The 13620-nt window shown below is 20.1% G+C and overlaps 3 protein-coding genes and 1 pseudogene across 3 annotated transcripts, besides 1 other annotated feature; all 4 read left to right on the plus strand.

Moving 5' to 3' along the window:
* The first annotated feature begins 528 nt into the window (after positions 1-528).
* PY17X_0842601 lies at positions 529-1562 on the plus strand (annotated as a pseudogene).
* Positions 529-1562: a sequence feature (YIR protein, pseudogene;~PIR protein, pseudogene).
* A 2543-nt stretch (positions 1563-4105) lies between these two features.
* On the plus strand, positions 4106-5198 carry PY17X_0842701 (PIR protein; the record flags this gene model as incomplete). The annotated part of the gene is made up of 3 exons (XM_022955347.1): positions 4106-4120; positions 4250-5026; positions 5112-5198. 3 exons carry the CDS (start codon positions 4106-4108, stop codon positions 5196-5198), a joined length of 879 nt encoding a protein of 292 aa, XP_022810849.1.
* Positions 5199-7508: 2310 nt separating this feature from the next.
* Positions 7509-8556, plus strand: PY17X_0842801 (PIR protein; the record flags this gene model as incomplete). Its single annotated transcript, XM_022955350.1, has 3 exons — positions 7509-7523; positions 7662-8384; positions 8473-8556. 3 exons carry the CDS (start codon positions 7509-7511, stop codon positions 8554-8556), a joined length of 822 nt encoding a protein of 273 aa, XP_022810850.1.
* A 2311-nt stretch (positions 8557-10867) lies between these two features.
* Positions 10868-11885, plus strand: PY17X_0842901 (PIR protein; the record flags this gene model as incomplete). The annotated part of the gene is made up of 3 exons (XM_022955357.2): positions 10868-10882; positions 11003-11737; positions 11820-11885. The coding sequence occupies 3 exons, from the start codon at positions 10868-10870 to the stop codon at positions 11883-11885; spliced, it is 816 nt and encodes a 271-aa protein (XP_022810851.2).
* Between the last annotated feature and the right edge of the window lie 1735 nt (positions 11886-13620).

Genomic DNA, 13620 nt, shown 5'->3' on the forward strand with positions numbered 1-13620 from the left:
TGAAAATGCTATTATTTTAGAAAAAACTATAATATACATTATAAGAAACAAGTATATAAATATTTAATACATTTTAAAAAATTATTATTTATATGCTTTTAAGGATTATAGTAATAATATATTTATTAATTTTTAGATTTATACAGAATTTAAGTTTTAGGACGTTGTTTATGTTCTATATTAAAGCATCTGTATAAGTATTTTTTAAAATTCATTATAAAAGTATATTCATTTTTATAATAAAGTTATATCAAATGTTAGTAAGAATAGTATTTTTTGTATATAATGCATCATACATACATATGGAAAAAGTGTATAAGCAACCTTCTATTTAAGATAATTTAGCTAAATGTCATAAGTATAATATGATTTTAGTAATACTAATGTATTATTTTTTTATATGAGGTTAAAATTAAGAATAATATGTCTAACGAAAGATAATTGCTATGCAAAGAGCTTAAGTAAATGCAACATATATAAATAACATCACCCCGCATAATCTCCAAATTATAACAGAATTTCATTATAATGGCTTCTAATGTGGTATATATATTTTTTATTACATTATTCGTACGTTACATTCCTATAATTATATTACTTTTAATTTTAGTAACATTTATATTAATACATTTTTTTGTTTAATTCGTAAAATATATTCGTAGTGTGGTGTAATTAACGTAATCGATAATTATCTTGGCAATGATATGAATACCCCAGGAAAATATAATTTTAATCCTATATTCAAACCTAATTGTCCTGATCAAAACTATGATAGTAATGAAAAAATACTTAGCTGTGCTTTTATAACATTGCTAACTTTATTTAAGGGTATTGTTAATAAGGAAAACTTAGAGAGTGCAAAATTTGCTGAATACGCTATTTTATGGTTAAGTTACAAACTAAATCAAAAGTCACATCACAATATCAACGATTTAAATGATTTTTTTGATAAATATATAAACAATAATGCTAAGTATAATGAGGAAATACATGATGTTGGTGATTATAATAGTTATAAGAATCTTATAAATAAAAAAAATAATTTGATGAATATGGATATTAATATTATATCTAATTTTTATGATGCATTTAAATCATTATGTAACATGTATAGTGAACTTGATCCAGAAAAAAAACAATGCAAGAAATGTTTTGAAAATGCGGGAGAATTTTTTGAAAAATATGAAAAACTTGAAAATTTTTCTAATACTACTGAAGGAAGTACTTATTCTCAACTATGGTCTGGTTTAACAAATGATTATGAAAAATTTAAAGAGAAATATAAAAGTTTTGGATGTATAATTCCTCACCACTTGTAGCTTGTCCACGAAGTTCAGTAACAAAAAATACACTAATTACAATTGCAATTACATTTGTTGCAGCATCAATTTTATTGGGAGTTTCTTATAAGGTAAATAATAAGGAATTTAAAAATGATTTTCATTATATATATGTAAACATTAACAAACAACCTTGCGCTTAACATTTTATATTAGTATTCGTTATTTGGATTTCGGAAACGATCTCAAAAACAACATTTAAGAGAAAAGCTAAAAAAATAAAGAAGAAATTGATCATTAATATATAACCCAGAGAATAATGATCATTATACTATAAGATATTTTTTTATTTGGAAATAACAAATTTTTATATAGTTTTTATGTTGTGTGTCAGGGTTGAAGTTATGTTTGTGGAATCCATATTCGTGTTAGGGATAAGTATTATATCTTTATTTAATTTTGAATAATTTTATAATATTTTTGATCTTTGAACACTAATTAAATATATGTACCATCCCGTATGTTTAATCAAGAGATGAAGTTTAAATATGCAACCAAAAAAGGAGTACTGTCATCAATATGAAAGGAACCACATAACATTTTTTCATAGATTACAATATATATAATTGGGTGTTCATATAGATTTAATATGATTAAAAAAAATGTCTATATTGCATATATTAATTCATATTATGATATATCATAATTATTTATTATATAAAGCTTGTTAATCATAACTATATTGAATTATGCATAACACAATATGTTTCTTTATTTGATAAAACATTTTATTTAGTAAAACTTATTATTTGTATCATTTGTTTAATTTAAATTATATTTTGATAACCGAACAGTATAATAATGTTATATATCATAGTATAAATTATAATTATATTCATTTTGAATATTCCTCTACATTATAATATACCTTCAGGTTAATGAGTATATGTATATTGTTAATTAAACATATTACCAATATATAATAGATAATCATAAAATATAGATGCGTAATATATCGATTGGGATTCGACAATACAACGATGTCTATAAAATATATTTTATTCTTCTAACATTTTTAGTAATACATAAAAAATACATTATATATATATAATAAATTTATAAATTATAAAAATATATAATACTCACTTTTTTCATTTCAACAATTTCCATTTATGTTAAAGTTCTAATTTTTATTGATATAAATAGTTCTATATACATTAATTTATTTACTATAAAGGTATAATATTATATCAATCACTATTCATTTTTAAATTTTATATTTTGAGGTACATAAAAATTGGAAATATATATTTAAAGTAGTTAAAAGACAAAATATAAGTATATTAATAAAATTTAATGTTATATTTTGTTCTGATAATTATAAATAATATGGTAGGTAAAATGCATTATTATATATACCTATACATAAAATCTAATAAAATACTCTATCAATAATTAATATTTAAATATTATTTTATTGTGGAAACTTCATATAATTAAATATTAATTTTATCGAAAAGACACATAACAATACATTATAAAGGTATCAATGCTATATATATGTTAAAGATTCAATTTGGGATATGTGGTTTAATATTTTAAAAATATGAATAAATGGTGAAATGGTTAAAGACTCAATTCATGTTAATTTCCATTTTATTATTTCACATTAATGCGTATTATATTATTAGTGTTTATTGAATACTCATTTTTTAATCTAAAACAACATTACTTTGTCATAGAATTAATAAAATATAGAACATTAATAAATTATTTGAATGATATACATTAACTATAACAGTAGAATATATAAGATAAAATTATGTATAATATTTAGCAAATATTTATATAAATATATATATTAAAGGCTAATATATCTTATCTCTCTCCTATTAAAGGGTAAAATAATGACATAATCAAACACAGTTTTCTATTATACTTTAAAATTAGCACCAATACTTATTTATGTGTTAATATTTAATATCTACTAAGTATGATTTTAAAAACAATATGAACTTAAAGACTTATTTAAGGTTATAAATACAGGTTCAGTGCTAAATGTCGTTTTAAACCTTGGAAATGATACGTAAAATATATTATAAAATTACACAATAAGGCATACTTACAAATTGAAGTATATGGGAATAAAAATAAAGTTATTTAACGCATTAAAATTATTTTTTAATTTATCTACATTCATTATAAACAATATAAATTTATGTATTGGGCATAGAAACTGGAACAATACAACTTTGTAAATATTATAATTTTAGAAAAAACTATATTATATATTATTAGAAACAAGTATATAGTATTTAATATATTTTTAAAAAAGACTATTTATATGCCTTTAAGAGTTATAGTAATAATATAATTTTTATTTTTTATATTTATACAGTATTTAAATTTTAGAAAATATTTTACTAAAAAAGATGCTATAGGTTTTTTATGTTCAAACATACTTTAAATTCATTATAAATGTATATTCATTTTTATAACATAGTTATACAAGATGTTAGTAAGAATGTATTTCTTGTATAAAATGCATCATATATATATTTATTCAAAAATGTATTAAACAATCTTCTATTTAAGGCAATTTAGTTAATTGTCATAAAAAGTAATAAAACGTTTCTTTAGTGATAATATTATTATATTATTATATTATTCTATATTAATTTAATTATTGAAAAACTTATAATATATTTAACTACAAACAGCTGTTATATATAGGGTTAGAGTATTTTCGTTACATATTTGGTGTATCATATATAAAATAGAATGATTCTACTCAATTTACAAATCAAAAATAAAATCCCATTATAATGGATCCAGATATAGTATATGCATTTTTTAATAATAATTTCCTTTACATTTTTTGATATTGATAATATATAAATATCATAAATATTTTAATAAAATTTTCAATAATACACGTTTTTATTAATTGTTTTTAAATGTTTTCTTAGTGTAAAAGGTTCAAGAATGTATGGGAATGGCTTCCCGATCAATTGGACAGCAAAGGAAAGTATCAAATTAAAGATAAACATCTCGATGGATATTGTACTAGTGGGTGTGATAGTTCTCTCGATAAAATTAGTGCTGGATGCTTATATTTGTTTAATGAATTCTTTAAGGACGATTCTACGTTTGATGTGGTTGCAAAAAGTAACATCTATATTATTGAATACATTTTGATATGGTTAAGTTATATGTTAAACCTTATAAAAACTCACGAATACGACAGTATAGAACTTTTTTATAATACATTCATAAAGGATAGTGGTAAGTATACTAATAATATGAAATATATTGTTGGTTATAATGGTTATAAGGATCTTATAGATAGAAATAAATATTTTTTAAGTATGGATATGAGCATTGTATCTAAATTATATGATGCATTTAATACATTATGTAACATGTATAATGAGCTTTATACAAACAACTCAAATTGCGAGAAATATTCGGAAAAAGCTATCCAATTTGTTGAAAAATATAAAAAACTTATCATAGATCATAAAATTACTGAAGGTAACCCCTATGTTCATGTATTTCTTACTTTATTAATTGATTATGCTAATTTAAAAAATAAATGTGAAGATTTCCCATCCATTCCATATATAACAAACATAATTTCTGAACATGTTTCTGAAGTTACATCAAGTTCGTCGATAGCAAGAAAATTAATTCCAATTTTATCGATATTAGTTGCAATAGCAATTTTTTTAGGAATTTCTTATAAGGTAAATAATATGGAATTAAAAAAAATTATTATATATATGCAAAAATTAACAAAGAAAACGTATGCTTCTTAACATTTTATATTAGTATTCGTTATTTGGATTTCGGAAACGATTTAAAAAACAACAAATAAGAGAAAAAATAAAAAATATAAAGAAGAGAATGAATAAATAGTATATGATTCAAAGAGAGTGACTATTTCAGGAATAGTAATAATGATTTAAATATTTTAAGAAACTGTCTATTGGGGAGTAATTTTTGCATATTTTTTATATAGTTTTTATGTTGTGGGCCAGGGTTATGCTTGTGGAACCTACATTCGGGTTAGGGCTAAGTATTATATTGCATTTAATTTTTTATAATTTGAACACTAAATATATATACCATTTCCGTATGTTTAATCACAAGCTAAAGTTCGAAATCCCAAATATGCAACCAAAAAGGGGCATAAGCTAATATGAAAGGGGTCGCATAACATATTTTATAAGTTATAATATATATAATTGAGTGTTCATCCCGATTTAATGTGATTAAAAAAAATGTCTATATTGCATATATTAATTCATATCATCTATATCATAATTTCCTATTATATAAAGCTTTTTATCAGAGACTATATTGAATTATGCATATAATAATGTTTCTTTATTTTATGAAAATTTTATTTAGTAAAACTTATAACTTGCATCATATTTATTTTAATTTAAATCATGTTATCCAACTGAAATGTAATAATATAGGTTCATAAAATATCGATCTATATTCGTCAATACAACGTTATCTATAAAATGCATTTTTTGCATCTAACATTTTTAGTAATGCATAAAAAATGTACTATAGATATATTATAATAAATTTATAAATTATAAATATATATAATAATCATTTTTTTCATTTCAATAATTTGCATTTATATTAATGTTCTAATTTATATTGATAGGAATAGTTATATATATATATTAATTTAATTATCATAAGGTATAATAATAGATTAATCACTATTAATTTTTAAATTTTATAGTTGAGGTATAAATATATTATATTTAAAATTTTAAAAAATAAAATATAAATATATTAATAAAATTTAATGTTATAGTTCTAGTAATTATAAATAATATAATAAATATAATATGTCATTATTATATGCTTATATATATAATTTAATAAAATACTCTATCAATAACTAATATTGAAATATTATATTATTGTGAAACCTTCATATAATAAACATTAATATTATCGGAAAGACAAATAATAATGCATTATAATGATATAATTTTTATATATTTGTTAAAGATCCACTTCGGGATATGTGGTTTTATATTATAAAAATTTGGACCCATGGAGAAAATGATAATGACTCAATTCATGTTAATTGTCATTTTATTATTCCGTATTAACTCTTATTATATTATTAGTTTTTATTGAATAACAATTTTTTAATCTAAAACAACATTACGTTATCATAGAATTAATAAAATATAGAATTTTAATAAATTATTTGAATGTATATGCATTAATAACTATAATAATAGATTATATAAGATAAAAATGAACAATTCAGAACATTTAGAGAATATTTATATAAATTTATATATTAAAAGATAAAATATATCTTATCTCTCTCCTCTTAAAGTAAATATAATAACTTAATTAAACATAGTTTTCTATTATACTTTAAAATTTCCATCAATAGTTATTTATATGTTAATATTTAGTATTTAATTAGTATTATTTTAAAAACAATATACATAAAAAAACGTATTTAAGCTTACAAATATAGGTTCAGTGCTAATTGTTTTAAACCGTGAAAATTATGCGTAAAATATATTGTAAAATTACTCAATATGGTATATTTATAAATTGAAGTATGTAGAAATCAAAATATAGTTATCGGAATCATTAAAATGGATTATGAATTTATCTATATTCATTAAAAGCAATATAAATGTATATAATTTGCATAGAAAATGGAACAATGTAACTTACTTTGTAAATGTTATAATTTAAATAAAATATTGGTATATATTATAAGAAACAAGTATATAAAATAGTTATATACTTTTAAAAATTATACTAATAATAGATTTATTAAAGCATGAGAAAAAAAATTGTATTTTTCTATATTGAGACATAAATATAAGAGGGTGTATTTTAAATTCATTACTAAACTACTTAATTTTTTATAATAAAATTATAATGGATGTTACTAATAATCATAAATTATATTATACATCTGACCACAATGTATTAAATATCTCCAATTTAAGGCAGCTTAGTAATTATCAAAAAAAAGGAATAAACCGTTTCTTTAGTAATAATATTATTCTATATTAATTTAATTATTGAAAAAGTTATAATATATTTAACTACAGACCGTTGCTATATATAGGATTAAAGTATTTATGTCACATATTGGGGGAAGTGTATATAAAACAGCATGATTTTACTCAATTTACAAATCAAAAATAAAATCCCATTATAATGAATAAGGATCTGGTATATACATTTTTTAATAATAATAATAATTTCCTTTACATTTTATGATATTTATTATATATAAATATTATAAAACTTTATTTTATAAGAGTTTCATTAACGTATATTTTTATTATACTTTTTTAAATGTTTTCATAGTGTGGTATGTTCCTTGCTGTAAGAGAATGGTTTCCCGATACATTGACCAATGATGGAAATTATAAATTTAAAGATAATAATCAATACAAACAGTATTTTAATAAAGAAACATATACTGATATTGATATAATTAACGGTTGGTGTTTATTGTTGTTTAATGCAATTTTTGGAAATTCTCTTTCGTTCAAGAAGTATGCAAACAGTAATATCAATGTTGTTGTATACATTTTGGTGTGGTTAAGTTATAAGTTAAATCAAAAAACAGATAACGGAATCACTAAATTGATGGATTTCTATACTGTTCATATGCAAAATGTCAATGAGTATCAAAAATCTATAGACGATGGTGGTGCTTATAATAGTTATGATGATCTTATAAATAAAAAAAATTATTTGATGAACATGAATATTAAAGATATATCTAAATTTTATGATGCATTTAAATCATTATGTGAAATGTATACTGAATTTGATGAAGACAATCCAAAATGCGAGAAATATTTGGAAGGTGATAATGATTTTGTTAAAAAATATGATAAACTTAAGAAAGATTCGGATATTAATAAAGACGACTCATATAGTCAAATATTTTCTATATTATCAAATGATTATGATAATTTAAAAAATAAATGTAATATTTTTTCATCTCTTCTAACTTATTCACTAATTTCAATTGCATTTATATTTGTTGCAATACCAATTTTTTTTGGAATTTCTTATAAGGTAAATATTAAGGAATTTAAAAATTATTTCCATTAAATATATTCAAACGTTGACAAACAAACGTACACTTCTTAAAATTTTATATTAGTATTCGTTATTTGGATTTCGGAAACGAGCTCAAAAACAATATTTAAGAGAAAAAATAAAAAATATAAAGAAAATGATTCATTAATATATAATTCGAAGAACATTGACTATTTCAGGAATATTAATAATTATTGATATATGTTAAGAAACTGTCTATTTCGAAGTAATTTTTGATCATAGTTTTTATATTGTTTTTATGTTGTGGGCCAGAGTTGTGTTTGTGGTTCCCACATTCGGGTTAGGATTAAGTATTATATCTTTATTTATTTTTTTATAATTTGAACACTAATTAAATATATGTACCATTTCCGTATGTTTAATCATAAGATAAAGTTCAAAAGTTCAAATATGCAGTCAAAAATAGGCATAAGCTAATATGAAAGGAGTGAATATCACATTTTCCCATATGTTATAATGTATATAATTGAGTGTTCATGCCGATTTAATATGATTAAAATAAAATGTCTATATTGTATATATTAATTCATATTATGATATATCATAATTGCCTATATAAAAGTTAATATGTGGTTTTATTGAATTATGTATAAAATAATATGTTTTTTTATTTGATGAAAATTTTATTTAGTAAAACTTATGATTTGTTTCATATCTATTTTGATTTAAATCATGTTATCCAACTGAAATGTAATAATAGATATTCATAAAATATAGATGCACGAGTATCGATCGAGAATCGACAACACAATGATATCTATAAAAGATGCTTTATGTATCTAACATTTTTAGTAATACATAAAAATTACATTATAGATATATGTATACTATCCTTTTAACTTTCGATTATATATAGTATAATTTTATGCTAACGTTTTAAATTCAAATAATATAAATCGTTCTATATACATTAATTTATTTACTATAAAGGTATAATATTAGATCAATCACTATTCATTTTTAAATTTTATATTTTGAGGTATATAAAAATTGGAAATATATATTTAAAGTAGTTAAAAGACAAAATATAAGTATATTAATAAAATTTCATGTTTTGTTCTAATAATTATAAATAATATGACAAAATAATGTTATTATTATATGCTTATACATATAAAATAATAAAATACTATACCAACAATTAATATTAAAATATTGTATTATTGTGGAAATTTCATATAATTAAATATTAATTTTATCGAAAAGACACATAACAATACATTATAAAGGTATCAATGCTATATATATGTTAAAGATTCAATTTGGGATATGTGGTTTAATATTCTAAAAATATGAATCAATGGAAAAAGGGTTAAAGACTAAATTCATGTTAAATGGTATTTTATTATTCACATTAGTGTTTAGTGAATAATCATTTTATAATCCAAAACAACATTACTGTATCATAGAATTAATAAAATATAGAATTTTTAATAAATTATTTGAATGATATACATTAACTATAACAGTATAATATATAAGATAAAATTATATATAATATTTATATAAATATATATATTAAAGGCTAATATATCTTATCTCTCTCCTATTAAAGGGGAAAATAATGACATAATCAAACATAGTTTTCTATTATACTTTAAAATTTACATAATACTTATTTATGTGCTAACATTTAATATCTACTAAGTATGATTTTAAAAACAATATGAACTTAAAGACTTATTTAAGGTTATAAATACGGGTTCAGTGCTAATTGTCGTTTTAAACCGTGGAAATTATACGTAAAATATATTATAAAATTATCCAATAAGGTATATTGGAATAAAAATAAAGTTATTTAACGCATTAAAATTATTTTTTAATTTATCTACATTCATTAAAAACAATATAAAATTATGTATTTTGCATAGAAATGGAACAATTCAACTTATTTTGTAAGAGTTATTTTAGAAAAGACTGTATTATATATTATAAGAAACAAGTATATAAGCATTTAATCTATCTTATTAAATAATTATTTATATACTTTAAGGATTGCAATAATAATAACTTTCTTAATTTTTTATATTTGTGCAGTATTTGAGTTTTATGACGTCATTTATCTTCGATATTAAAGCATATGTATAAGTATATATTTTTTAAATTCATTATAAAAGTATATTAATTTTTATAATAAAGTTATACCAAATGTTAGTAAGAATAGTATTTTTGTATAAAATGCATCATATATACATATGACAAAGTGTGTAAGCAACCCTCCATTTAAGATAGTTTAGCTAAATGTCATAAAATAAGTATAATATGATTTTAGTAATACTAATGTATTATTATTTTATATGAAGTTAAAATTAAGAATAATATGTCTAACGAAAGATAACTGATACGTAAAGAGATTAAGTAAATATACCATATATTTTATACAATACATATAAATAACATTACCCCGCATAATCTCCAAACTATAACAGAATTTCATTATGTCTTATAATGAGGTATATATCTTTTTTCTTATATTATTCGTATGTTGTATTCCTATAAATTATATTAATTTTCATTTTAGTAATATTTATATTAATACATTCTTTTGTTTAATTTGCAAAATATATTCGTAGTGTGGTATAATTAATGATATTGATAAATATTTTTTTGATGATCTGAACAACCCGAGAGAAGATATTTCTGGAAGTTTTTTAAGTACGTATTGCCCTGGTAGTAACTGTAGTAGTGATGAAGAAAAGATTATCTCTGGTTTTATATTGTTACTAAATAATCTTGAAAGTTTAGAAAGTGATAAAATTTTTGAATACGCTATTTTATGGTTAAGTTATAAACTAAATCAAAAAAAAGAAAATGGAACCACCACATTAAACGATTTTTATACTAAACATATAGAAACAAATGATTTTTATAAGGATAAAATATATAATAATAATAATGATAATATTAATATGAATTTTATAGAAAAAAAAATAAGATTGATGGATATTGATATTAAAGATATATCTAATTTTTATGATGCATTTAAATCATTATGTAACATGTATAGTGAAATTGGTGCAAAAACAGATACTGAATGCAATAAATGTTTAGAAAATGCTGGAGAATTTTTTGAAAAATGTGAAAAAGTTAAAAATGTTTTTGATATTACTAAAGGAAGTTCTTATTTACAACTATGGTTAAGTTTATCAAAAGATTATAAAAATTTTGAAAATAGTTATAATAGTTTAGCATGTATTAATGGCCCACCACTTGTATCTTGTCTACGAAGTTCAGTAACAAAAAATACACTAATTATAATTGCAATTATATTTGTTGCATCATCAATTTTATTGGGAGTTTCTTATAAGGTAAATAATAAGGAATTAAAAAAATATTATATATATGTAAACATTGACGAACAACCGTACGCTTCTTAACATTTTATATTAGTATTCGTTATTTGGATTTCGGAAACGATTTCAAAAACAAAAATTAAGAGAAAATCTAAAAAAGTAAAGAAGAAACTGATCATTAATAAATTATTCTGAATATGATGATTGATGTATTTTAAGAAACTGTCTATTTGGAAATAATTTTTGTATAATTTTTATATAGTTTTTATGTTGTGGAACCCATATTGGGGTTAGGGCTAAGTATTATATTGCATTTAGTTTTTTATAACTTAAACACTAATTTAATATATGTATCATCCCGTATGTTTAATTTCTAGATGAAGTTAAAAATATGTACTCCCAAAGGAGCATTGCTATTAATATGAAAATGGTTACATCATATTTGGTCATAAGTTATAATATATATAATTGAGTGTCAATATATATTTAATATGATTAAAGTAAAATAACTATATTACATATATTAATTCATATTATGCTATATCATAATTGCCTATATAAAAGTTAATATGTGGTTATATTGAATTATGCATATCATAATATGTTTCTTTATTTAATGAAAATGTTATTTAGTAAAACTTATTATTTGTGACATATTGATTTTTATTTAAATCGTATTTTTATAACCGAACAGTATAATAATTTTATTATCAGAATATAATTATAACTCGATTCATATTAATGATTATATTTTTAATGTTAATTAAGTACACTACTAATGTATAATAGATTTTCATAACATATAGATGTATAGAGTTTCGATCGAGAATCGACAATATAACATAATCTATAAATTATTGTTATGCTTCTAACATTTTTTGAAGTTGTAATTGTAGTTACTATTATCTTCTTGTATTAATAGAAGTTGCTCCATATTTAACTTATCATAAAGGTAGAACATTATATTAATCACTATTAATTTTTAAACTTTATATTTTGAGATATAAATATATTATATTTTAAAACAGTTAAAAAATAAAATATAAGCATATTAATAAAGTTTAATATTATAGATATGATGCATTATTATATGCCTATACATATAATCTAGTAAATTACCAATAGTTAATATTAAATATTGTTTTATTGTGAAACCTTTATAAATTAAATATTAATTTTATCGAAAAGACATAATAATACATTATATATTTGTTAATTATTCAATTTGGAATTTCTAGTTTTATATTCTAAAAATATGGATTAATGGAGAAAGGGTTAAATACTTAATTAATATTAAATATCATTTTATTATTCAATATTAATGCGTATTATATTATTATTGTTTTTTGTAGAATTAATAAAATATAGTATTTTTAATAAATTATTAGAATGTATATACATTGATAACTATAACAATAAAATGTATAAAATAAAATGAATTATGTAGAACATTTAGTGAATATTTATCTAAATTTATATATTAAAATAGCAATATATCTTATCTCTCTCCTCTTAAAGGACAATATAACAACCTAATTAAACATAGTTTTCTATTATACTTTAAAATATCATCAATATATATTTATATGTTAATATTTACTAAGTATTATTTTAAAAACAATATACATTCAAAGAATTATTTAAGCTTATAATACGGGTTCAGTGCTAATTGTTGTTTTAAAGAATGGAAAATATGGCAAAATATATTATAAAATTACCCAATAAGGTATATTGGAATAAAAATAAAGTTATTGAGCGCATTAAAATGAATTTTGAATTTATCTACATTCATTAAAAACAATATAAATTTATATAATTTGCATAGAGATGTAAGTAACATAACTTAATTTGAAAACAATATAATTTTAATAAAGCATTGTATATAGTATTAGAAGCAA

Source organism: Plasmodium yoelii (assembly GCF_900002385.2).
Source record: "Plasmodium yoelii strain 17X genome assembly, chromosome: 8".
In the NCBI taxonomy this organism is placed as follows: Eukaryota; Apicomplexa; class Aconoidasida; order Haemosporida; family Plasmodiidae; genus Plasmodium; species Plasmodium yoelii.